The sequence below is a fragment of the Cygnus olor genome, chromosome 10 (assembly GCF_009769625.2).
Source record: "Cygnus olor isolate bCygOlo1 chromosome 10, bCygOlo1.pri.v2, whole genome shotgun sequence".
NCBI classification, from domain to species: Eukaryota; Metazoa; Chordata; class Aves; order Anseriformes; family Anatidae; genus Cygnus; species Cygnus olor.
This window is the reverse complement of record NC_049178.1, coordinates 21,121,729-21,149,208: the sequence shown is the minus strand read 5'-3', so window position 1 is coordinate 21,149,208 and position 27,480 is coordinate 21,121,729. Positions and strand designations below refer to the sequence as shown.

The 27,480-nt window shown below is 48.5% G+C and overlaps 1 protein-coding gene across 5 annotated transcripts in view; it reads right to left on the bottom strand.

Annotated features, from left to right (window-relative positions):
* Positions 1 to 9,973, bottom strand: part of GRM7 (glutamate metabotropic receptor 7) — a 267,773-nt gene extending 257,800 nt beyond the window's left edge. For 4 of the 5 annotated variants that reach the window (XM_040568674.1, XM_040568681.1, XM_040568675.1 and 1 more), the window contains exon 1: positions 9,363 to 9,973. In XM_040568674.1, coding sequence (XP_040424608.1) covers positions 9,363 to 9,929 — 567 coding nt within the window. In that variant the 5' untranslated portion in view covers positions 9,930 to 9,973. The remainder of the gene's footprint in view (positions 1 to 9,362) is intronic. The other variant, XM_040568676.1, reaches the window with a different exon arrangement.
* Between the last annotated feature and the right edge of the window lie 17,507 nt (positions 9,974 to 27,480).

Here is a 27,480-nt window from a genome sequence, read left to right as displayed (position 1 = left end):
CAACATGCCAATAGCTAGAGATGAAAATTCTGCAGAGATGTGAACTCCTCCAGTGTCGCCAAGTGCTGCACTATATTTACAAAGGAACTGCACTCAGCTTGTACTGTGTGCAAAAATACCATGCATATAATTATGAGGCTGAATTTAATGACATTGAAACAAATCTCCATTCTGATGAATGCATAATTACTGTTATTAAAATATTTATGAAATAATAAATTTATTAGAAAACCTTCTCCATATGAGCTTGCAGAATATTACTCTACACAAGTCTAAAATGGCAGCAGAGAAAACAAATTTGCAAGGCACTGAACCCAAGCATTCCCATCCCAGACGATGTAAGCATGAAAGTTTCCTGAGGTTCCTCTTCAGAGCTTGACGATCCTGAATAGAGACAATTGGAAATTTATTATTTGCTTCATTTGCAAATCTGTCAGCTCTTTAAACAAAGGCTATTGTGGGAGCATAGCTCTTGTGGAGTTTTTGTTTAGTTGTTTTGTTGGTGGTGGTTTAAGCACAAGCAGTCTAGACTGGAAGTGCATCACTGAAATGACACTGAGCTGAAAAGAGCCACCAGTACTCATCCAGACCATTGGACATTTATGCTAGATCTAAAGCCTGAATGAGACAGAGGTAAAGTTTCCCAGGTCCCAGCTGAGTATATGTTAATCTCGTGGATAAATCTCTCATTAAAGTGGTCAAAGTCTGCTTTTTGCTACCTAACTCCAAGCAGAAGAGCAAGCAGAAATCTTGCTTTAGGAAGGGACCTACTGCATCTTATGTTGCACTTAAGCCTCATACCCTGCTGTGAAAATACAGTCAAAACAAAGCCAGGAAACTTTTCAAAGATAAAAGCTGCCTATTAAGAAAAAAAATTAAAAAAAATCCATGGAGGCTGTAGAATTGTCCTCACTACGTGTTTGTAGAAGGTGAGCCAGGTACCTGCTAGGACAGGCTGATCCACCCCCACCAGTGTTGCCCCGTGACTTGGGGACACCGCCAGCACACGAGCCGGTGGCAGGAGGCGAGGGGACAGCCCCTGCCCCAGGAAAACAGGAGGGGGCACAGGAGGGGCCGGAACAGGGGGCAAGGGACAGCATCTGCCCCAAGGGGACAGCCGAGCACCCATGGCTCCCACCTTACTTCTGCAGGGCCCACATGAGCTCCTATAGCTAAATGCACATGTGGACATGGTGCAGCTCTTACCCAGTGCAAAGGGGCTGACACCTCTCCATGCACAAGGCGGGCAAAATCCAGTCAGAAAGGTGTGAGCACTACAGACTACCAAATTCTCATAGTCCAGATTTAGTAGGGAATTCCATCCCCACCCCCATTTCAATTTCTGGGGCTTTACATAATTCCCTAATATCCCTGATGCACCAGTTTTTAGTGAATGGCTTTGATACTATGGATTGGTCTCTGCTGGTTTTTGTTTTAGGAGGTCTTCTGGACCAGGATAAAGGGAAGCTTGAAGCTGCCCAAGGGGATCGGATGGATCCCTGCCCAGCTGCCACCCCACCGACATCAGCCAGTGCTGGGTGGACTCCTCAAAGAAAGCACTGGAAATTTGTGCTAAGATAAGTACGTGTCTCCATCCTCTGCAATCTTCAGATTTATAGTCCCATTTATTTATTGGCACTCTTCTAAGAAAGGTTAGGATTAGGGCCTTCATGTAAGATAGTAATAAATGGCTGCTATAAAAATCACACGCAGGGATGTATAGTCACTTTTACACCATCGCTTCTCTACCTGATATTCGGTTTATGAACAAAGGGGATGACTTTTCCAGCTAACCCTGGAAAGCCTCTGTAACAGCACTACAATCAACTTCTTTGTGCTCCCAGTGACAAGCGGTGCTTAAAGCTGGAGCCTCCTCGCCTTCAGCCCCGCAGCACAGAGAGCGGAGCTGCGGGGCTGGGAGTGCTCTGCATGCTGACCACGGGCATCCCGGGCAGCTCCGCATGGCTAAACCCTGGCATCAGGGACACAAGTGTGAAACCTCTTGCGAAGGAAGTGGAGATGCGGGTTTGTACCAAGCCATCCGAGGAGAACCTGGATCACAGTCATTTTTCAGCACATATCTACAGCTTAAGGCTTTGGCTTTGTCAGCAGTTGTTATACCCACAAGCAAAAAGGCAAAAGCAGTTGTAAAACAGTAAAAGCAAGATCTAAGGGCGTATCTACAGCATGCAGTGGAGCAAAGGGACCGCACCAAAGCCAGGTCCAGATTATCTCGCTTTTGAACTGGAAGCAAGAAAGCCGCTCCAGCAAGGCTGGAGAAAGACCTGAGGCTTCTGCTGGTAGGAGGAGAGGGACTGCTGCTCCTGCAGAGCATCCTCCTTCCAGGTCACCATCCCCCCCTGCACCAGCTACACACAAACCAACCCCTCAGGGCTTCCCCCCTTCCCCTCACGGGTTCTGCTCATCCTCCCATCACTGTCCAGCAGGAACAGCCAGGCCTGAGCACAACCTGATGCATTGCTGAATGTCTTGGAGGTGGCTCTGTGTTGCTAGAACGCACCTTTCTCCATTAAATCACCCATCCATGATTCTTCTGAACCTCACACCATTATAACGTGAGACAGGCAGAACCAAAAAGCTGAGCAGCCAGGTGACACGGCTGTCTGCACGCTGACAGCAGCGGTCAATGGAAGCCCAGGCGTGCTCCATCCCACCGTCGCCTATCGTGACCCAGCACAAGTGCTGCCTCTCCCCTTCCCACCCCGGCATCATTCCTGAGCAAGATATTGAAAGACGGGTCGCTTGTGTTTACAGAATATCAAAAAAATACATAGATATATCTATAAGTATATAAAATGACATATCAATACATATATAAATGGATATGTGAACACCTACATACACAAACATGTTCACATACATTAAAGCAGAGCCATCATCAAAACTGACAGAAGTCTTACAACATTTAACACTACTCTAGCTGTCCTCCCCACCTCCCCAGGTCAGGCTATCCTTTGCACAAGAAGGGAGCTATTTGATGTGCCCTGCATGTGAGAAGACGGAGCCTGTGCTGCGCGGGCGCTCAGAGGCAGGTCTCCCACGCCTGCGTCCTCCTCGCACTCAGATCAGAGGCCAGGTAGTCTGAGTGCTGCACATCTCCACACAAGCAGAAAGGCAATCTCTAATTAGGAGCACTTCACGGGGGTTTGGGAACGCTTGCCAGGTTCATTTAAAAATACTCCAAAGTGCAGCACTGGCCCGCATTACCACGTCAGCTGAAGAATAAGAGGATATATGCCCTGCAACACTCGCATCCATTCAGCATGCTAATGCCTCTCCCGAACATCCCAAATGACACAGCAAAAGCATCGCTTATCTCAATACGAACCAAATGACATTAGAGGGAAGTTGGGCAATGCTGCTGGAGCTGGAGTTGGTCTGGAGATGTAAGCGCAGCTGCCGGGTGGTGTTGCTGGAAGCGCCCGACCCAGCAGAGCAGTGCCCATCACCATCACCCTGCTGTCAGCTGTGCTCAGGGTGCAAAGCCCTGCACCCCGACACGGGGTTTGGGTGTGTGCCGCACCTCTAAATGGTTTTGTCACCCGAGGCAGTGCGTGGGAGCTCCACCAGCCCGAGTGACAGTGGCCTGGGCCACGGCAGGGCTACCACGCTTTAGTGGCCCATGATGGGACCATGCTTTGCTCTCAGCTCTGCTGGTGGTGAATCAGAACAGCTCTGCTGCCCTTAGCAGAAGGGGTTTTAGGACCTTGAGAATCATCGGTAACAAAGCAGGCTTTGAGAAATACTTGTTTTTCTTCAGAATTCTCTCTGCCTGGATGCCCACCCCACCACACTAATGACCTGACTATATTGGATACCACGCTCTCAAACAGCCTTAATTACGTGCTTCATATCTTCCAATATTATGATAAAATTCATCATAGTCCTATGTCTGGGACAGTCATCATTGTCACTCATTGAGATTAATTTGAATATCACTATAAATAGAAGTAACAACATCTGATATTATGATGCACAGTACAGTGTTGGAGGGTTTTAATGCCTCCAAGCAAAACTCATTTAATAGAATAAAATACGGAATATAGTACATGTAGTTTTACAGTATTAGTGCTCTGAGATTCAAAACCAGATCAATATTTCTTTCATAAAAATTAATGCCTCGAAATGATCCCTCCATTTGTCATCCCAAAGAGGTCACCTTTTCTCATTTCAGGAGCGAGCTGGGAATTGCACGGTGTACTTGCTGCTACATGCTTTCGCCACCCGGGCGGACACGTTCCAGCACCCCCCGCGCTGCCCCCCGCAGCACCCCCAGTTATCTGCCAACGCCCTGCTCACACCCACTCCTGCTGGCTCTGCGTGGGCGAGCGCTGCTCTCCTGGCAGCGGCCGTCTTCTTCCAAATGTCTCCTTGCAGTCCTTTCTACCTGAAGGCTACAGAGAGGCACTTGAAACTGGATTAAGAGCTGAGATTACTGCTAATATTGAACTTTGTCTTGTCAAGGACACAGATTTTACCGTGTTTCCCCTCTCCCCCCAGAAAGATATATATATATATATTCACAGCACCTCCAACATACCACTAGAAGCTCCTCATGGAAACACACGAGTTCTTGGCACAAGAATTTTCCTTTCCTTTTGAATATAATTAGCACTTAGAGAAAAATATTGCTAAAGCATCTTGGGTTTCTTCCCAAAGGCCAGGGATGAGCCAAGAGCCCCCACGGGAGGTAACCGCAGTGAATTACACTGGGCACTGGAATCGTCTCCGTAAGGGCAGCAGGAGGGGCTCCACGGGAACCTCTGGCTATGCAAATGCTCACTTTTGGGCCTACATCACATACTCCAGTGGGAAGTTTGAACAAATGAGAGGGAGAAAACCATTAGTTTGCAAATACTTCTGCTGTGGTGTGGAGGACTTTATAGGATCTGGTCAGAGGAGCAGCTTAAAAACAACCCCTTCAACCATCCCTGAAATGACAGCAGCACACGTTCTCTGGAGTGGTCCTCACACAGCCCTCATTATCGTCCCCTCGACCGCACAGCAAATCCACCAGGAACAGGAACTGATGACTGCCAAAGCCAAATTTAATTCCCTCACGCCAGCAGCTGAGAGAGAGCCACGATCTCCATCGATACGGGCAGCAGCAGCTCGAACGCTGTAGCGCAGCCAGCCACAGCCTGTTGATGCAGCGCTTTGGCAAAGAGGAGATCCCAACTTAGCTATTCTTGGAAAATGCACACCCTCTTCTACAAAAAAAAAGAAGCATCCAGCTCAGAGCTGCACTTCTAAGTTCTATTCCTTTCCAAATAACCACATTTCTGCTGGCCTCATCGTGTCTCCAGCAGAAGGCAGGCACTGCAACCTCCATCTCTCATTCAGTGAGAAGGTACCCGCAGAAGGAAATACAGGCAAAAGCACCCAAGGGATAGAAGGGAGTTTCAATTTACACTTCCAATCTAGTTGTACGCCTTTATCCCACTCTGTTTTCTAAACAGTTCCCTGAAGGGGCTTGGCAATGCACCCTCACAGGCCACAAGAACCACCACTGATACAAGAAAAAGGTTTTCAGACAGGAAGAGCTACTGTTGATTGACTATTTAAAATTACATCCACCGAGGACAGAAACCTGAAGCAGTAATTAGTTCATTATTGAAGGCTGTAATGAGAACGGAGTCCAAAAATGAGTTTTCCAGTAGAAAAAAAAGAAATGAGTGTGCTGATATTCCCCATATTGCATGGTTTTACTCAAAGAAGATATGAAACAGATTAAGCATTTGGCTTTTTTTTTTCCAGCACAGTTATTGAATTTCATGGATTTAAATTTGTACAGAAAATTATGACACTGAAGTAGCAACGTTTTTTTACAATGCAAAACTAGCAGCCTAAAAACCATACTGCCTTGAAATCCCTCATGCATTTGGAAACAGCTTTCTAAATTGTTTCTGCTTTATTTTTAGAACAAATATTTAATTTACAATCTGCATACTATTTAGCAGCACACTCTAATAGAATTGTATTTTGAAAAAGTCACCGTACTTGACACACTTGAATATTTATGCACTTCCACCTCCACGCTCCAGCACACGCGGTGCTGTTACTCCTGTTGCATTAATGCTGCCCCCTGTGAGGGAGGCGCAGGCCCCTCGTGCTCAGCAGCACGCCTCCACCACGCCGTCCTCTGCCCGAAGTTTGCAGCCTAACAGCCATTTCCCAATGTTCTGCAGTGTCCTAGAAAAATCTATGAAAATGCATCGCCTTCCACGCAGGAAAGGAAATGCAGCCTCCTGCACAGAGCTCACGCATTTTACGGCGGCGTGGCACACGTGCTGGGGTTCCCAGCCCAGAGACAGAGCACCCGGCCCGCTGCCCAGGGCTGTGGGTGGGCAGCATCACTGCCCCCCTGCCGGGGCACAGCTCCCACTCTGCTTCTGAAGAGTAGGAAGTTAAATAACAGCGAGGTGCAAAAAGAAAGCACCCAGCCGGAGGCACCCCCAACTCCATCCCTCCTGCAGGGAGCTCTCACCAAACCGGACAGCTGCCTTCAGACGTGAGCCCAGCGCCCGGCTGCGCCCCAGGCCCCCTCGGTGTGGGTCTGGCTCGTGGGACCTTGGTGCCAGCTGGGATGTGCTGAGCATCCCAAGTAACTCAATTAAGGCCCACACCAAGTTTGTGGCAATACGAGACACTGAATTCAGGCTCAAACTCTTCCTCCTTCCGCTAAACCCTGCGCTTGCACAGGGCAGCTGTTAGTAGCTTTCATCGGCTGTAATTTTGGAAAAGAAATCCTCACGTACGTGGCCTTAGGAGATGTCCTGTTCTCCCCAGCAGCTCCGTGCCCACGGCAAACAGCTCGGCACATCCCCGTGCCTCAGAGGCAGAGCACTCTGGCAAGTGCCCGCATCTCAGCATCCCCGGCAGCTTCGCCCCGGCACGAGGAGCACGGCAGGCACGCGGGCATCGCCGGGGCCAGCGTCCCCCTGCTGCGGCAGCCGGGAGCTCAGCACCCTTCCAGCTCCCACAGCGCCTGGCAAAACCCCCCTGCCCCAGCCAGTCCCTGCGGCTTTTACTGAAGGCGCAATTCAGGGATACGTGGAGAGAGAGACGGAGGCAGGGGGAGGGACTTGTGGGCTTGTCCCTCTGCGATGAAAGGACAGCTAATGCAGATTCTTTGCATCTTTTTTTTAATCAAAGGAAGGCTTCCACAGAACTTCAAGCAGTAACGGCACGGATTAATTCAGATCGGAGGACCTCAGCACGGCTTTCCCCTGCTGATACACCTGTTGGCGTTAGCTGCGGATGCTCCCAAAGCTCTGTGCTCTATCAGGAGCAGGCAGGTGAGCGGCACGGCCGGTCATGGTAACCCAGTGTGCAGAGAGCAGGGCGAACACCCCGCTGGGGACAGAGCCCGCGAGCACTGGTAGCCGGCTGAGGAACCCCCCCCGTGCTCTGCGTGGCTTATACACGTTTCTTCTCCCTGACTTTAAGGTAGAGTACCAAGTAATTCAACTCTCTTCCAAAATACTGTCAGAGAAATGTAAACACTAGTGAGTAAGATTTCTTTGCCGAGGCCTCCACAGATGGAAAGAGTATTCGTCTAGGAGACGTTAGGGGAGCGGCAGTTTGTGCATGAAAACACACGTCCAGGAGCCATTCCCCCACCCCTCAGCGCACTGCCACGGCCAGGAAACCTGCAGATACCCTCGAGGAACACGCTGGTGGCAAAAGCTAACGCATCTTGGGAAGCATTTAGGTTAGCAAGTGTGCTGCTGATTTTCTTTCTAGTAGCTTACAGCTTCTTACTCCCCATACAACAGCACGTAGTTGCTTAATAGGCACAGTCCTCCTCTTACCTCAAAATATTTCTTTCCTTCTTATTTCTCTCTGGCTGGGACACGTTCTGAACTGGGTTTTGAAGGAGGGCAGGACAGAGGGAACAGTTTTATGGCATGGAAAATGTGCTTAAAGGAGGCAGAACCAATCTGCAAAATACATATTCAGTAAATCTCTCTCAGGATGTACCAGTTCCTGCTTTCTGGGTGATTTGGATAAAAAGCAATTTGGAACAGATGCTTAGTCACAATATGTTAAAATGTTTGGATAGACATAAATACCACCACCCGCACAAACTGCCCGAACGCCTTGCTGTCTGCAAGCCCCATTACGTAAGTTCGGCGGCACCAAAGGTTTCGCAGGTGCTGTGGCTTTGTGGGGAAGGCTCCGAGGATTTCCCCCGGAGCGAGACCTCAGCGCGGTGCCCACCGTTTGCCGTTGCAGGCGTTCAGACGTGCCGGTGCTGCCTGGGCAGAGCAGCGCCTGGCGGAGCGGAGCCTGGGCACAGCCTGGGCACTGCTCGCACCCTGCGGGCTCCGGAAGGCGAGGGCCGGCGGCTCGGAGCCCCGGGGCGCTGCGAGCCGCGTCTCCACCTGCCGGGAGCGGGGGGGGGGGGGGCGGGGAGCGAGGGAAACCGAAGCGGGTCCGTCAGGAGCGCTCGGGAGGGCGGGCAGGACGCGGGGATGCGGTGTGCCGGGGGCTTCCACCGGACCCCCGCGGGTTTCCAGCTGGGAAAAGCGGGGCAGCGCTGCCCCGCCGCCGAAGCGAGAGATAAAAAACAGCCCCCCCGCACACGCAGCCCACCGCCTCCGCACGCGAAGGCGCAGGATAGGAAGCGAGCAACCCCCCGGCGCACGGTGCAGCCGGGGGCGGCTCTGCCGCTGCCACCGCGCCCGCTGCCGGCGGCTCCCCGGGGCACGGCGAGCCGCGAGCTCCGAGGGGCAGCGGGGACCGGGGGGAGCCGCAGCGCCTCCGCCTCGCCCCCGGCCGGGACCCGCGCCCCCGCCCGCCCCCAGCCCCGGGGCGGCCGCGCTGCCCTCCCCGTCCAGCACGGCCGCGGGGCAGAGCGCCCTGCCCGGCCCCGAGGGGCGAGGGGGCGCCTGGCGGTGCCCGGCACAGCCCCGTGTCCGCCGGGGCGCAGCCCCCCCCGGATCCCCGGACCCCCGACGGGGGCGGCTGCGGCGACCCCCGCCCGCCCCGTGCCCCCACCGCCGAGCCGTATCCCTCTCCAGTGCAAACCCAGCTCAGTCATCGCCTTGGTTTTTTTTTTTTTGTTGTTGTTGTTGTTTTTTTTTTTTTTTTTTCCTCCTCCCTTCTCTTCCTTCACGGCTTGCTTCTTGCCAATGGGGCGATAAATCCGGAGAGTGCCACGCACCGCCGGGAAGGGAACGTGCCGAAACGGGGAGGGAAGGCCGGGAGGGAGGCGAGGAGAGGCGCCCCGCTCCGCTCCGCTCCGGGGGGAGGCGAGGGAAGAACCTGCAGGGGCCCGAGCGCAGCCCCGAGCCCGGCGGGCAGAGCCCCGCGGCCCGGCCCGGCAGCAGCCCTACCTGGAAGAGCCGGAGGATGTTGGCCACCATAATGGAGACGGAACTCCCCGACGCCCCGATCACCCCGACTACTTTCTCCGGCTTGACGAAGACGGGCGGCTCCCCGTTGGTGCACCGCACGTCGGAGGTGTCCTTCTGGATGAGCGCCTGCACGAAGGTGAGGGACTGCTCCAGCGCGTAGGTGTCTCGGGAGCAGGTGTCCAGGATGCGAGCGCCCAGCGTGACGTTGGGCAGCAGGTCCGGGTCGCTGTTGATCTGGTCCAGGGCGTAGAGCATCGCCTCCAGCCTGTGGATGCCGTTCTCCTTCTTGATGTCCCCGCAGGGCACGCCCGGGGGGCCCTTGGCGTGGACGGGGAAGAGGCCGCCCAGGGTGATGTCCCCCTCCAGCCGGATGGAGTGCGGCGCGTACATCTCCTGCCCGCGGGCCGCCTCGGAGAGCAGCAACTCCAGCAGGCAGCAGGGCAACTTCAGCAGAGTCAGGAGCCGCAGAAGCCTGCCCAGGCGGACCATGGTGCCGGCGCCGCCGCCGCCGCCCGGGCGATGCCCCCCGCTCCCCTGCGCCTTCATCCGGCCCGGGGCGGCGGCGCGGGGTGCCCGGGGCTGGGGCCGGGGCCGGGCCTCTCCCCCCCTGCCTCCGCCGCGCCCGGCGGCCGCTCGGCACTGGGGAGCCGCCGCCGCGCCGCCACCGCTTTAAATGGTGGCCGGGCCGCGCCGCCGCCCGCCCCCTCCGCCGCCCCGCCCGCCGCCGCTGCGCAGGATGCGGCCGTGCCGCCCGAGAACGGGCCGGGGATGGGGATGGGGATGGGGACGGGGATGGGGACGGGACGGGGATGGGATGGGATAGGGATGGGATGGGGATGGGATGGGGATGGGATGGGGATGGGGATGGGGATGGGGATGGGGATGGGGATGGGGATGGGGATGGGGATGGGGATGGGGATGGGGATGGGGATGGGATGGGATGGGGATGGGATGGGGATGGGGTTGGGGATGGGGATGGGATGGGATGGGGATGGGGATGGGATGGGGACGGGGATGGGGGATGGGATGGGGTTGGGGATGGGGATGGGGATGGGGATGGAGCCGGGGATGTAGCCCGGGACGGAGCCGGGCGCCCGCGGCCGCTCAAGCGGCCCGGCCCCGGGGGAACTGGGGCAAACAGGTGGGGCGCAGCCGGGACGGGCAGCGCCGGGCAGCCCCGCTCCCCGCTCCCCGCTCCCCGCTCCCCGCTCCCCGCGGCCGCGCCTGGGAGCCGGGATCGGGCGCGGGGCCGCGGTGCGGAGCGCCCTTGCCCGGCGGGCAGGGGGCAGGCGGCGGGCAGGCAGCGGGCAGTTGGTGCTGCACGAACTCCGCGTGAGGCAGAGCTGCTGCTCATCGCATGGCCCCTAACTCAGCCCGGACCAGCAGCGCTCCATGGGTGGTTGTGCAGCCTGCCTGGTCCAGCTGCAGCTCGCAAGTGTTTTAGCTAATAGAGAGCTGTGGTGATTGCTGAGTTTCCAACAGGCTGTACTTCAGCGAAGGCAGAGTAACACAGCTCTGATGGCCTCTACCTGTTGAGGCCCAGCCAAATTTTATTGCATGACCCAGAGCTGGTAGAGCACGACTGCTCTGGCGGGCACGAGTGAGGGGCTTTGCCAGTCAGGTCTTGACTTCAGATGGAGCTGGCTAGGGCTTTGCAAGATAATCATCATTCCAATAATCATTTAGGCATTTTAACACCTTAAAATCTCTCTCTCTCTTTTTTTTTTTTTCACTCACTGTTTTTCAGCTTTTTTTTTTCTCTTGAACTGTGGTTCTCCGTGTCCATTTGTATTTGGCAGAAGTTACTACAACCAAGTTTTCCAAGGTGGTGCTATTCAGTTCCACCACAACCAGAGCAGACGTGCCTATTCCTCAGTGAAAGAGGACAGTCCAGTGAAACTGGACAGCCATAGCAAGTTGGAGGACTTTGCAGTAGGGCCAGGACATAACAAGCATAAACACCAACAAAAGCAGCTGGAGTTCTCCACTAGAAATTATAATTCTGGGGCTCGGGACCAAAATGTAGCTTTTCCACAGACTGAAAAGCTCAGAAGAGATTATTTCAGAGTAATTTGCATATGGCAATCCAGCCATCGCTCAGGCCCTGTTGTTCATCATTTCTATTCACCACTGGAGGAAAGCACAGCCACGATTTCCTCACACACACACACACACACACACACCCCGGCCCACCATCATCCCGCTGAGGGGCAGAGCTCACGTTCAGGATAGGGCACGCAGGTGCTGGGGGCTCGTGGGTGCTGGGCATTGGGCTGCTGCCTCCCCACATGCCGGGCTCAGGCACGCCGTCCTCCAGCCTTGCCAGCCAACCTGCGGCTTGGCCAGGGCCCAAGTGGCCACCTCGATGCCTGCACGTAGCTCGCTGCCTCGGTTCGGCTGTGGCACGGTGTCGGTGATTTCCTTCCCAACCATTCCTTGGTAATGTCAGCTCCAGCCCCCTTTCACATCTGAACGTGTGCGGTGAAGTGTGAGCTCTTCAGTGTTTATTTACCTCTTGCCCACTTAAAGCGCCTCTCTGAGAATCTTAGCTGTATTTATTAGTATTAAAAAATCCGACTCTAGTGGTTGTGGAGAAGAGTTTGCAGGCATGACTCAAGCTTGCCTTAAGTGCTCAAGATTCAGAAAGGATATAAACATAAATCATCTTTTCTAATAAATCTCATTGTTTTGCAGGAAGCTACCTCATGAATTTGAAAGTTTTTTAAGGCTTTTTTTCTTTTTGGCAAATCTGTGCCTTGTTTTGCAGGAAGCTACCTCCTGAATTTGAAAGCTTTTTTTTTTTTTTTTCTCTCTCTCTTTTTATTTTTTTTTCCTTTGAGCAAATCTGCAGTTACATTCAACATGTTTATCCTCTCAAAAATTACAGAAAATCCATCTGCTGTCTACTTCATGCTCCTTTTCATCACACCCTCGTTACCTAAAAAAATTAGTCTGCATATTCCATGCCAGATTCCCTAAAGGCACATAAACAATGACACACTAGATCAAGGTAGGCCTAGGGTCTGTCCTAGCCCAGTATCTTGTCTTGGAATTGCAGCAGAGCTTCCAGAAGAAAATGCAGGAGCTCTGGAGTAAGCAGAAGTCTTTAATCTGCTCCTACCATAAGTCTCATCCTGGTCTCTCATAGAGAGAAATTGGTTTAAGCCATGAAGCATGAAAAATTATTCTGATTACATTACAAATTGCAATACAGTTACTCATTACTCTGGATATTCCTGATATCCATAAAAGTGCCCGGTCCCTCTTCCACTCTTGTTAAGCACATGGCTTCAGTGGTGTCCGGTGGCAACAAGTACCACAGTTTCATCGGACATCGCCTGAAACAAAAGCTGTGTTTATCAGCTTTCATTTTCCCGCTTTTTATATTTAACTCTTAAAACAGTTAGTAATCTCCCCGTTATTGTACCTGATCTTCTTCCACTCCATGCAGTTTGCTACCTATATGCAATCTGGTGCTCTCAGACAAGAAACTAAAATAATAACCTGTGCATCTGTTACTGCCGGGTTTTACTTTGAAGAAGCATTTCATTTGGCTTGGCTTATTGAATACGTGGAGGTGAGAGAGCGCTGGCTAAATACCATCCTGGAGATATCACACAGACATCACAACATATCACAACTTAGCCATCCTTCAGAACCCGCCCTGAATTGCAGCCCCTATCCCAGCGGATCTAAGAAAGTCTCCACACCTGCAGCCCACCAGAGGAGCCGCGCTCTCTTGGACTCAGCCTGCAGTTCCTAGGCATAAATTAGATTACGGCTGCTCCAGACTGAACTCTCCCACTCTTAAAGCCATCGGTGAGAATTTAGAGTTTCAACATTCTAAATCATGTTAAAGTTGTATCCCTAATCTGAACTGACTCTCAGAAAGCAATATTATTATAACAAAGCTGCAGAATGACAACATTTTATGTATTTAATGGGAATATTGATAAAAGCACATTCTTATTTTTCTACCAGTGGGAAAGTCATTTCAATGTTATGCCTTGTATTTCACCTTGTAATTAGTCATTCTTGTACTAAATCAAATTCCCAGCAAAAGTCCCTTGCTAAGTTCCCAGAGAGCAGTGACTGCTTTCTTTAGATGCCCTAATTCAGCACCGGAGTGCTGTGCTCGCACCAGAGCAGACTGTAGACCTGATGTGATAAGAATGAAGCTATTATATTTTTGTCTCTCTGAGAGGTGAGGGGAGATCTGCAGGGCATCTTCATGCACATGAGCACTGCTGCCCCTCTGTGCAGTGCCAAGCCCACCCATGCCCCCACCGCCCCTGGATAGGCATCAGGGGATGCACTGCACTTCCCACTGGGAAAGTTTGCTTCACAGAAAAATAAAAATAAAAATAAATTAGAAAAAGGAAAGAAGAAAATGAAACAAAACTTAAAAACAAACAAAGAAACAAACAACAAAACCTAGCCTGATCTTTTCAGCAAGAGAATTTGTTTAGAAGTAAACAGCCAGTGGTTAAACACATCCAAAAGCATATTCAAAAACATTTCTTAACTTGTCTGTCAAATAAGATCATGGATTCAGCCAAATTGGTACTGGATAAGCAAAGACATTGCCAGAAAGAAATCAGCATCATAGCTGGCATCCTTCAGGAGAGCAACACAATTTCCATCACGGGAGGATCTTACCCGCATCTACTTTCAAAGATGCTGTATAATTAAACATTGCTTTTATGTGGGCAACTGGCAGGGTGAACACAAAATCGTTTTACAACAGACCAGTGGAAGCAAAACAAAGAGCTACAGAATAGCAGAAAAGAGAAATAAGACAATATTTCAAATTTTGGTAATGTAGCATGCTGCTGCCGTGCACAGTTGGAGGTCATTTTGAACAACTGTAATGGACATGGTACAAGCAATTAATTTGTTGGGTGAAGTCAGTGTTGGGACAGCAGCCAGAGCTCCTGCTTATCTGGTGTTCAGAAAATAATGAATTTTTGGAGCAGAGGCTAGTGAAAAACCCTGATCCTTAACTCAGTGTTTTACTGAAGCTGTTTGCAATGAGAAAGTGTCAGTGTGGTGCTGGCTGCCAGGGAGACGGGGAGAGCAAATTCTCTTCGAAGGATGTAGTGGCCTGGATCTCTTGCTAGGCCTTATATAAGAAGCAAATTATTTATATATTTATTATAAGCTATTAAATAAAAATATTGGATTATATTATAAATTATGTATTTATAGTACACATAAGCTAAAAAATATAAAATAAGTGTTAGCGATTGTTCCCAAGCCTATGAAAAGATATGCAATGGATACTTTGTGCTGAAACACGAAGTACCTGGGCCTAACACTCTGTGGCAACACGTGGTCACGATCCCGTATAAAACCAAACAGACAGAGCAGTGCGGCTCTGAGAGCTAGCCTCAGCTCCTCTCTGGAGGGAAACATTTCCCTGGTTTTGATGCTTGAAAAGATATTTTTCCATTTTCACTCATGTCCCAGGCCTGGTCTCCTCTGCACGGGCTGCCAGTGCTTGAAAAGGGAAAAGTCTCTGGGGGAGCAGGAGCCCCTGGGCTGGGGCTGGGGCCTGTCAGGTCCGTGTGGAGGCTGAGACCAGTCAGGTTCTGTGTGGAGGCTGAGGCCTCTCAGGTCCGTGTGGAGGCTGCCCCAAGGGGTGCTGGCAGATGCCGCGGGGCTGCCTCCAGAAGTTGCTCGTCACTGAAGGAGCAGCAGCCACAGAAGGTGCCCGCATGCAGTAACAGTGACCGCTCGTACTCCTGCAGTAGTTTGCATGATGATGTACCACATCTTGTGGATTAGGAGCTCAACCATAAAGATAGTTGGATAGTTGTTGATAATACTATTAAAAAAGAAAAATAAAATCACACTGTATGTTTATGCAAGTGCAGAGACAGCGATTTATTATTATTTTTATCAGTGAAGATTATTTATATAAACTACCACCAGACCGATATATAGAACTCACAAGATAACCAATGGGGAATATTTACAGCAAGTTTAAGTCTTGAGCTCTTTATTTAAATTTGTTAGTTTTTTCAAACCACAATTGTCTTTGTCAAGAAGATGGTTTCAGAAATAACAAAAACCGAGTTCAAAATTTATCTAAATACTAGCATCCACTCAGTCTTGAAGCCAAACATGCTATATTTTGGAAAACCAAAGCGTTATGAAATGATCCCATTCAAGTAGCACACTTAGAAGAAGGAGTTGCAGCGCAAGGCTGGACACCACCTCCCACACTGCCACCTGACTGCAGTGAATGGCAGTTTAAAATTAACACCTTTTTGTCCTATTTCCCTCCTGGCATTTGAGCCTTTCTAGGTCAGATCCCTCGCTTAGCTGAAACCCGTGGTGGTCGGTGTCGTTGAACAGACAAAAGCCGGGGAAGGAACCGTGCCAAGCATGCCAGAAACCGCAGGAGAGCGGCACAATGATGGCCCACGGCTGCCACCTCCCTTGTCCCCTGAACTCGACCAGTGCAGTGGGACCGAGGCGCTGGGGAGGACTGAGGCCCTGAAAGAGGACCAAGGCCCTGTGGGAGGACTGAGGCCCTGGAGGAGGACTGGAGCCCCAGGGGAGGCCGGGTCTCCTCTCCTTCAGAAGGTGGTGGGGAACAAAAGCCATTTCTCCTCCCGAGAATGGGTTTGGACCAGTTCTGGACAGGTCCCACTCTCTAGATGGGAGCTCCGTGTTTCCCCACAGGCCACGTAGAACGCACGTCCCCTCCACGTGCCGCCAGTACCTGTCCCATCGCTCTGAAGGCCAGGCAAGCATTCGAGAGGAGTGGATCAATCAATTATGCAAGAGACACTTTAAAACTGCTCCTCTGAGATGGCAAATATTTCAAAGAGGCAGCTCTATTAGATGGGCACTTCAGCCAAATCATTAAAATCCCTGCAATCCACAGAGAACAATAACTTCTTCTTTTCAAACACTCACTATTATCTCGGTTTCTGATTTACTGAGAATATTCTGATTCACTTAATCCTTGAAACATCTCCTCCGACGCTGAAGGAAAATGAAGGTCCTGCACGTTCTCGGTAACTAAGTGCGGTGGCTTTCCCTATGTGACCAGGGTTTGGGGCCACCCTGTGACAAGGTGACAAAGTGACCTGCCCCATGGCAGCCCCCAGGCATAGCTCCAGAGGGAGCAGAGCAGGGACCACCCGCACCTGGGCTGCCCACATTCCCTCCCGGCTGCCCCCTGCCCCAGCCTTTCCCTTCGAAAGCCCCCTCGCCCCCTCAGCAAGAAGCCCCCAGCGTGCAAAACCGGCCGCAGGAAACACCAGAGGCACAACTGCTTCTTTAGCCCCCCCCTGCACAAGCTGTGACGTGGTCCTTCTGGTTCGAGGCAGAAATAATAACTTTTTCATGGGTTTTCCTATCGTGATCTGAGTGCTTCAAAACCAGTAATTTATTTTCACAAGATAAGTGGTATTATTATCCCTGTTTACAGAAGGGCTACTGGTCAACAGGCACACAGCGATTAAGATAAAAATTCCGTTGATTTGAGGTGTTGAGTTTGAGTTGGTTTTTCTAAAGGCTTGCTTTCCATAATCTTATTTTCAAGAACCAAAGGCTCCCCTCTGTGCCAAGCAGCCCCAGGCCACCCCCCCACCCCATTTCACAGCTCGCACACCTCTGCATGAGCTTTGCTACTTCTGCCCAGAAATTCACTGCTTTTAGTTTGTTTGTTTGTTGTTTTTTTTTTAGAGTAGGGTGCGCATATCTGCACATAGATTGTGTCATGGCTGGATTTGCCTGTACAGAAAAAGGACCAGAAAGGTCTCATTTGTGAACTGCTTCCAGAGGTTTAGGCGCTCGCTGGACAGCTCACATCAGAACTAAAACTCACGTTCAAAGCCATAACCAAATGCAGAATTTTCACTCTTGTACCTTCCTGACTTTAAAGTTACACTCTTTTAGTGTGTATTTATTTATTTTTATTTAAATAAAGAAAGGTGACTTGCCATAAAATAGAAAGTCATGTGTGTAATTTAATAAATTTTCTCTTTGTTGGCAGTGTGTTTTTTGTTTTGTTTTGTTTTTAATAGAGTTACAGAAAACTCAATTTTGTATACAGAAGTGGTGTATCCCCAGGGGCTGCTAAACAGCTTCACCTCTGTTAACAGCTCAGACCACAGCAAGCAGCAAGCCACTAAATCATCAGTTGCTATTAGCTAATTCTGTGCAACGAGCAATCTCGGTCACACCCCCACAGAGCAAGGTGCCGCGATACCAAAAACTCTATCACAGCTGGCACTCATCTTAATTAGTCCTGACAAATCTTGATAATGAATCATTGAGAATATGAAGTAAGCATACGATAAAGCAAAGAGCAGGAATCTTACGTAATTCTCTGCACTCCAGTGACTGCAGACATTGAGCCGTGAGATTGTTTTGGAAGGCTTTATGACAGAAATCATGAGTGCTCTTTGCATATTCACTTTGAAATTATTTTTAAGGTCTCTTCATGGTTGTGTACTTTCTATAAGAATGCAGCTGTTTTCTCCACCTATTTTGTTTATCTCTTTAATGGCTCTCCCCATCCATTTAGCAGAAAGTCCGACCTATGCCAGATTTTATGCCTGCATACAACAGTGAACAAACTCAGGTAAAATACATTGATGGCCCAGCGTCCCCAGCTAATGGTATCGTATGCTTTCCTAGCAACATGGCTTTTACAGATTTTTACCTTCATTCATTTGCTTTGATAGACAGAGAATTGCCAATACATTCACAACTTTTTCCCCCTTATATGATACTTAATCAGAACTTGTATGCCCCATTATACTCCCTTTTAAAGCGACTCTTTTCCTCAGCCCCACTGTCGACACGTGCCCCGTGGGCTGCTAAATGCTGCCACTAACCTCAGCAGAAGGCAGCCCCGGGGGCCCGCTTTGCCCTGCCACATCGCTGCGTGCCCCTGGCGCTGGGGTGGCACGGCAGGAGCGGTGCCTTTGGTACAGCTGGCCCTGGAGGACAGCAGTGTGGGGCCGGAAGAGCCGTGAGGCTGCTGGGGGCTGCTCTGCCTCTTGTGAGGAGATCCTATTTATATTTTCTGGGATGCTTTGTTATTATAATTATTGAAATGAGATTTTTCAAATCTCATTTAGGGACTGGGAAAATGCAGGTGCTCAATTTCCTCTCCCAGGAAACCCTGGGCTAATAAAAGCTTTCTAGGCAGGTTTCTGGAGCTAAGTGAGTGTAAAAGGGAACCCAAACCAACTTGGAGCTACTACGGAACAAAACCAAAATTTTCCTTACTAAAAACCTGCCAGCCAGGAGCAGCAGGACACACATGGCTAAATCAGTGGGTTCAGACGGCACACTCAGAGGTGCTGGGTTGGGTGTTGAAGCAGGTGAACTGCTTCCAGATCTGGGACAGACGGGAAGGGCCTGGCAGGCTCAGACCTGATCCACTTCCACCGAGGTCGATGAAAACTCATTAATTTAAAAGACCAGATCATTAATTTGAAAGCTATTGACAGCAGCAAGAGCAGGTCTGAAGAATGAAATAACACGAAGGCAGAAGACATCCTTGCAGTCTCATAATACGAATCCTAAAGCTGAGTACAAGCAGAACAAGGTTAAATCCTTTAAACAAGAGACTAACTGCTCTGCAATGATACGGAAAGAGTGGGCATGTGGGTATCAACAGTTTTACACCTAAGAGAAAATAGATTTTATCCTCAATTAGTTCAGATCAATGACTTTGCCATTACCAGTGCAGCCAAACTGCATGGCAAAGGGTGAAGGTCCAACAACGCTTCGGCACAAGGCCCAGCCAAACCTGGCAGCCTGGTGGCTCCCCTTCGTAGGCAGCTATTGCCAACAGGAAGCCTGCTGGAATAAGATTTGCAAACAGGTAGAAAAAGGCTCTAGTTTTTAATATGGCATGGACAGACTCAGTCATCTCTGCACATAGCCGTCATTTTCTCATTTGCTGGCAAGTCATGTTTTTAGATGCTTCAGGTTAACCAAAAAACTTTGACCCAAATCAGAACTTTTTGAATGAACACTTTATTTATTTTTTAACAATAAAATAGAAGGAAATATTATCTCTTTATTATTTTGTTGAAAAAGTGATGTCAAAATGATGATGATTTATGTACAAACTGTACTGCTGATGCTGGGTAGCCCCTGACCCTACGAGAGCTGTCTGCAAGGCCACGTCAGCAAGCAGGAGCAGGTCTGCAGGGTGAAGACCCTGGCTGAGGACCCATTGCCCAGCTGCCCCTGGCTCAGGGGCAGCTTTGGGCCGGCTCTGCTCTGGGCTGGATGCTGGTGGAGCATGCTAGGGCTGCTCTTGGAGCATGCTTTTAGACAACGAACAGCAAGTATTATTTTATTGTGATGTGCACAGCTGAGAACTAAATCTGATACAGATATTGGATCAAACCTTGTACTCTGTGGCAATCTAATTTTATCCTGACATGTTGATTGCTTGCTCTTCATCTACTGTTGCCGTCCCAAAGGGTGCTAAGTGAGAGAAGCTGTATTTTCTTTCCTTAAGAAGATGACAGAAAATAAATTCAGAAGAACACCCAAGAACAATGTGGGCTTTGTTATTCACAAGGCAGCTTTGAGAAGGGGGAAAGTTGGAGTTGAGTCGTTTGAGGGCCTCCACACAAATGGTGGTACAAAATGTGATGGATTTTCATATTGTTTTTTAAACGCCTACAGCCATTGGTTCCCCCTCTGTGAGAAAAGATGACCGTGGCGTTGGTACATTACAGGGCCGCATCTCCAGGAGCTGAGTGATATTTGTGTGCTTAGCCGTGGGATGGATTTCTTCAGCCCTCTGAGCCCTGACCATTTCATGGTCTTCGATACCCAGAATAAAAAAGGCAGCTTTTTTGGGGGAGAGGCATAGATGGAGGGCCTGGGACATTGGAAGGGCTGGAGGTGCCAGGCTCCTCACCCCAGCAGTGGGCTGCAGCCAGAGGTCAGCTGCTGCTGGTCAGAGGTCACCCTGCAGCACCCGATCTGCATGACAACAGTGGGGAAGAAAAGAAAACCCCAAAAGGTGAATCAGCGATCACAGGTGTGATGGGTTTTTAGGCTGAAGCCCCAGTTCTGCAGCTCTGGGGGGAAGGGGAGGGAGGCTTGGCCCCAGGAGCCCTGCATGCAGCTGAGTTTGGTTACTAAAGCCTATAGAGCCACCCCAAAACAACGCAGTTGGGGAGTGTGGGTGGTTTTGAAAATCCCTGTATGCCACCCTCGCTCCTTACCTCACATGGGAAACGCTGAATTTCTTTGCAAAGCTGGGCCTTGGAAACATGGCACCTGAGGATGGACATGTAGGAATCCACAGCTGACAAATCAACCACGTTCAAAATCAAAATTTAGGTGCCAGTTTTACTCCAGGTTTTCAAATCCTTAATGTAAGGAATTTTTCCAGATGTACACAAAACATATTTTGGAAGGGACGCTCTGTAGAACTAATTACCTGCTTAAAATAGTTATTTAAATAAGGGCTTGCAAAAACTTAAGACATTTTCACGGACTTCCATATATGCAAAATTATAAACCTAAAGCTAAACCATCCCAGCAAGAGACACAGCATCAGACCCTGCCAGCAGAAGTAACAGGCTCCTTGTGAAGATGTTATCCCTGAAGCAGAGGCAGATACAAGGAGAAGCGAGACCCACGTCAGGCCGAAAGGCACTTATCTGACACACACGGGAGCAGCAGATACCTTGGGAGACTTCACTTGTGGGGGAAAGCACACCTCCTGCTCAGAGATTTGGTGTATTTCACCAGAAAAGGGCCATTTATCAACCGCTTCTTTGCTGCTTAATTCTATCAGAAACACAGCGCGGAGCTTCCAGTGTGCAGGTCGAACAGGAGCGATGAGATCCCTGCCAGATCTCCCGGTACACCTAACCCGTAGGTCGTGGATTCAGTTCAGTAAATAGTTATGCATATTAATCCTGCTAACACAAGATGAAAAACTGGTGTAGATATTTGCAGGACCAGAACACTGCAGTTAATTTTCATGTAAGTATTTTAGAAAAAGAAATCAAACACAGAACTCTACATCCCGTTAAGAAAACATCATTTGCACCATACAACAACTTGGTATTTCTTATTGAGCCTCACTCACATGTAATAAATCCAAACTTTGAAGTGTTGCTTAATTTTAGCAACTTTTTTTTCTCTTGACCCAGATACAAGCATGCTTTTACTATTGGGAAATGAAATGTTCACACAGCAGTACAAGTTTTCCCCATCACTTATTTTTTGAATTAGAATAAGAGAGTTTTTCTCCTTTAATTACTTACATTGATAGTGTTCTGCATTATCTGTAAATTCAGAAGTTTTCTTATATATCTAGTCTGCTTTCTCTATTAACTTAGGTTACAACTGACTAAATCAAATTGAAATTTTTAAAAGACATAAATGGTGGCTCAAGGTTGGCATTAGAAGACAAGAATGAATCCTTTTTTATAAGTTTTTTTTCATTAAAAGCAATTTAGTTTAAAGAAACAGAAAATTAAATTAAAAGAGTGATGCTGGGATGTATGTTAATTTCAGACAGTTAATTTAATTGGAGGGACAGCTGATGAGCGAGAAACAGCCTGGTCTGGAGCCCCGCAACACGGACTCGATTCCTAGCTCTGCCACAGACATGAAAAAAAAAAAAATCAGAATCCTGGACAAACACCATTATTTGGTTTGGTTATTTAATTCATTAGCAACTTTCCTTTCATTCTCTTCAAGGAAGAAAAATTAAAAATGGGATTTTGGAGAAGAGAGGAACAAGTGAAAGACAAGGAAAAACATCCTGGGGTAGATATTCTCTCAGGTTGGAAATAAATTATTTCACCCATTGAGTAAGTTTGCTTGTTCCCAGTTGATAGGATCTGATTTCTTTATGCATTACTGGGCCTAAGTTTAATTTCATATGATATTTTTTTTCAGGGAAATAGGTGGAGAACCTAAATGTGCCCCTTCCAGTGGGGTGGATGGGTGGCCCCTAGCTCAGTCTCCCCCTGTACTGTGACCACAAGCCAGCACGGAGCAGGTTAGGCTGGTAGCCAGCATCCCTGCTTTCAATACCTAAAATAATAAAATAAAATAAAATAAAATAAAATCCCCAACCCTCTTAGGTTTCTTCTTGTGTTTTCTTCTTAGTTTTTCCATTTACACTTAGGTAGTCCAACAGTAAGTATATTACATAAGGAAGTCCCCTGTCAACAGCGGTAGCGTGCGAGTGTTGCTGGCTTTGGCAGGGCGAGGCTTTAAGCCTGAAGCTGCAGAAGCCCTGCAGCCCGCGGCGGTTGTGGCTGCGCAGCCCCAGGGACACGGGGCTGGGCACTGCTGACCACCTCGGGGGATAGGCAACCACGGAGGTTTTACATTAGGTTTCTTTTTTTATCTTTTTTTAAACCAAGGCATTAATTCCACCCATGGATAGGATCCAAACCCATGGAACATCAACTTCCCATCAAAGGAATGTTTTATAGGTGGCAAGATTAAGATGTGTTGAACATTAAAGCTACATCACTGGAAATCACAGTAACTGCTAACCATCTTCTTGAAATAGAGCAAATTGCCTTTAGTTTTTACTGCCAGAAAGGAGAATGTCCATTTCCCAAATATGAATTTTTACTATCATTTTATCTCTCTCTCTCTGTTTATGAAGCACAAGTTATAAAGGCATTTCAAACATAAATTAGTTGAAACTTCTCCTTCCTAATTCCCACTAGAACTAAGCTCAAATTCTCTAGATCAAAGTATTTTGGAGTTCATTTTCCATGCCTATACCAATACAATTACGATATTTTTCACATCTAAGGAGCAGAGTCTGGAAATCAGGAGAAGAGGAAAAAAATACCATTAGTACAACCCTTGCAGGAACAGACTTGCTTCACCCGACCCGTGCCTTTGATGTCCAGGTCCTTGACATTAGTTTCTCAGCAGCATCTCACACGTTTAGATAACTGCTTCGCTTGGCATTCCTGGTCCAGCCCCATGTTGGTGCTCTGTGCCCTGCACCCAGCATCTTGTGCAGGTCCGCCAGAAACAGGACCGTGAAGAAGCAAATATCACCCAACAAAAGCACAACAGCTGGAAAGCCAATAGCTAAACAAGCCAGGTTTAGCAGCTGCATTACTTAAAATTATTTAATTGACATTGAGTAGCTATATCATTTAAGTCTTTGCAATATAAGCAAAAAAAAAAAAGACTTGAATCAAATGGGTATGACAAAATCGATTAATTTTAAAAGTATACATTTAATGTCAGACCTAACCACTTTAGGACAATGGTTCCATTTTTACAGTGTCACATCAGGTTTTTCGTTTTATGGGTGCAGTTCTCATTCAAGAGCTGTAATTTCTTATTTGGTTCACCCTGCAAGAAGTCGTTGCCTTCTGCTGAAATATATACTTAGAAAAGCATTCACAGAAAGGTTACAACCAACAATGAAAACAACCATCCTAAAACCACCATCAATTTGGGGCATTTCCATCAATCCTGTTCCCACCGCTGCTCCCGTTGGTGCTCAGGGTGTTAAATGATTTCTCACTTTCATTCTCAATCTGAAACTGCACAAAATTCTCACATTTAGCAACCGCTGGAAGCAATGCAGAGAAAGCTGCAAAGCTCCTGGGTCTTTGTAAGAAACAGGGAGTGTTTTGCCTAAAATGGACCTATTTCAGTCAGCATACTTCATATGAATTGAGTTTTAAAACTTCAGCCGAGCTTCCTGCTCGTGGTTACTGGCCTGTCACGTTGTATGTCACAGTGCCATTCGGGCCCCCCGAGATACGGGTTCAGTTCCAGGTTTTCTGCAGTTTTCCTGGGTAGGGCCCTGGGGAGCGATCTCATTCCCTGCTAGCGCAGTTCATCTTCTGTAAGGGAACGGCGTACCTGCTAACTCACGTCGCTCCAAGACACTTAGAACCACAGCAGTAGAACTTGTGAACATACGAGAAATAGAAAAGCGTGTAAATATGATTCAAAACCAATCTGGAGTTACTAAAATGCAATTGAATTCAACTTTCTCTTCTTCTACTTACCCTCAGTGATGTTTCTCCAAAGCTGCTCTCCCGAGCCACGCGTGCAGGCACCCGCAACCCGGCCTGCTCGCCTTCCAGGTCAGCAAGCTGCAGCTTGCATTGCTTCTGAGAAAAGAGTTTAAACCTCAGCGATGCAGTCCCTACATGCTTCGTATTCATGAAATGACTGAACTAGGAACACGTCTCCAATACTGGAACATGTCTCCAGGAACAGAGCCAAGACAATGCTGTGCCGCTATCACAAAGTCTGGGAGAGCCTCTTTACAAAAGCTGCAAAACCGAAGGGTTTGAGCACTTCAGCAAAGTGACCGCTGTTAGCGCTGAGCAAATGAGCACAAACTGGCTTTGAATTAGAGCACGGGGGAGTGTGGGGAGTTTCTCCCCAGCAGAAGAGGACGCCTTCCTGTCGGAGCAATGGGGACACTGGTAGAAGGTCAGAAGCATGAGGTCTGGCAAAATGGTCGTGCCGCAATGGTGCGGTGCTACCAGGTATGGTGGCTCGGGGTGTCGTTTCCAGTCTTTCGTCCCTAGGGAACCACAAGGCTGCTGATAAAGACTTGGTTAGTGAATGGCAACACCACTGCTTCATAATGTCAAGGCAACAGAATTCACAGAAGACGCATCCTTTCAAACTAACGAGTTTCTGTTCGGGAAGAAAACCGGCTGGTGAAGGTGGCAGTGCTGAGCACAGACTGCCATAGTTTCATGTAGCGATGACTAAGAAGCTGGTGTGATACATGACGAGACATGTTACAGAGCATACACCATAAACAGCTGACTTTTTACAACAGCTACATCTTCCAGGTATCAATCACAGACGTGACTTTTGGAGGAGCCACCTCCCCGGGAGCAGAAGTTCTGGTGGCAGTGGCTGCAGACCCGATGGTGTCACGGTGCAGATGCCTGCTTTGTCACAGCGCCGGGAGCCGGAGCCACGCCGTACGCAGGAGGGGCAACACGATCAGCTCTTAGCCACAGCCGAAATGCAAAGTCTCATCCGCAATACATCAGACAGTGTGGAGGCCTCATTCAAAAACAGCCCTAATATTCAAAATTTAGAAACACCATCTGTTGGAGACTTGGTTAAGTAAAAATATCTCATTACTGACTGTAGATCTTGGAGAGAGATCACTTTCTTCCCTTACACATCTGATTATACCTAACTGGACAGTCACAAATAGTTGTTGCCCAGCATTTCTGAAACATTTCCAAAGGTTTCTGACATGAGACACATTCCTAACCCGCAGCAAAAGAATTAACTGTATTATTAATATGAAATTGGTAGTAACTCATGACACTTGAATTATGTTGCTGAGAGGTGTCTTTTTACTAGCTTTGTTTCTCCTGGTAAATAACAATTCCCCTAATTACAGATATAAATCTGTTGAGGTATGAATGCACAGCTGAAAGTGATGAAAATGTTTAATAAAGGATGTCCCAGAAACAGAGAACGTGATTAGATTGAGCACGTTGACCACGGGTTTTTTGGATATGCTGAGAGAAACACGCACCCTCAGGATGGCAACAGTTTTATCGCGTGATAAATGGAAAGGGGGAAAAACCGCTTAGTCTGGTAATTATAATTGTTCCAAAATATCCAAGCGACTGATGAGGCATAAAAATCCTTTTTAGCTGTACACGTTCTTATGGCTTCTTACAACAGGGAAGAGCATATTTTATACACACCTTGCTTATAAACAGCAGACCTTTAATTATTTTGTTTTGCAAGTTAAATTTCACGAAGACTCAGTTGTCTTTTGTGGTCTGAATTTGTTACCTCTATGATTCAAACTTTTATCACAGATCTCTACAGAACAGAATTGGAAACAGCTCAGAACTGTAATTTATTTTTAAAATTTAAAAAAAAGTTTTAAAAATTCCATACTAAACTGTTTTGCAAATTCTTTTAATTAAGATTGATTATTCTAATTGTAGACTTACCATATTTCACCAGCACAACTTCTCACATGTCACAGACCTCCCCAGCTCACTGACTCCAATAAAAAGACTGACAAAGACAGTAAAAGCACCTGGAGTGTCTGCATTTGTCCTCAGTGACTGTAAGTTGTGGAATGCACAATGACCTTTCTGACCTCCAGGTAAAACATAAGATAACTCAGTGCAACGCACAGGTTGGGTTTCATAACTCGTAATTATTCAGCTCTACTGCAAGTCCGTCCCCAAATACCCATCCCCCTGGCAGGTTCCTGCTTCCCACTGGGTCTCGGAGGACAGCCGACAAGCTCGACCTCCCTGCCCGTGTTGGGAGGCAGCACAGAGGCCCCTTCCCCAGCAGCCAGCCCGCTGCCCTTCACCACCACTACAGCAATGGAGCTTAGCACTGCAATTGCTCCTTTTGAATACCAACAAAGATTTTCATGTCCTGCAAGGAGTGGTTACACCTCACTACTGCTTCTTCTTTATTTTAGCATTATTAGCATACGTGCACTTTCCTTAAAAGTATTAATAAACTGCATTCCTAACTACATGCTCCCTTAAGAGGAATCTTTGACGTAATATTTTCACGTTGCTGTTCAAAGAACTAAGTCGATATTCTGGGTGTGACAGCAAGCTTTCCATCACTAAAAGAATTTCCCATGCTTTGTCTTTCCAGAGCATGTATACACCAAATACTTTTGGCAGCCCCCAGGACATCCCCAGGTGGTGGGAGCAGAACCACTGGCGGCAGCGCTGCTGCTGGGACCTGGGCACGGCCAAGGCAGGGCCCGGCGTGGGTTCGGGGCCGCCTTTACCCCACACTCAGCCTGCCCACAGCGGAGCTGTCCTCACCACGTGGCTTGGCTTTGATTTGAAGTCAAAGTGCGGGGACACCATGCTTTTCCTTTGGGTAAAGAAAGATCCCATGAGTTGAATTTTCTTGAAAGTCGTTCTTCTGATTTGCATCCCGAGAGGCAATCAGTCACAAGAGACTGCTTAGTCCAGATTTCAGTGTGAGCCGATGTCAGAGAACGATGCTGAGGAACACACAGGTAGACAGCTGCACCTAGCTGTGCTAGCACAGACCTCCATTTAACTGCACATCCAAAATAAACCCCACCAGCAAGCATTAAAAAAAAGAA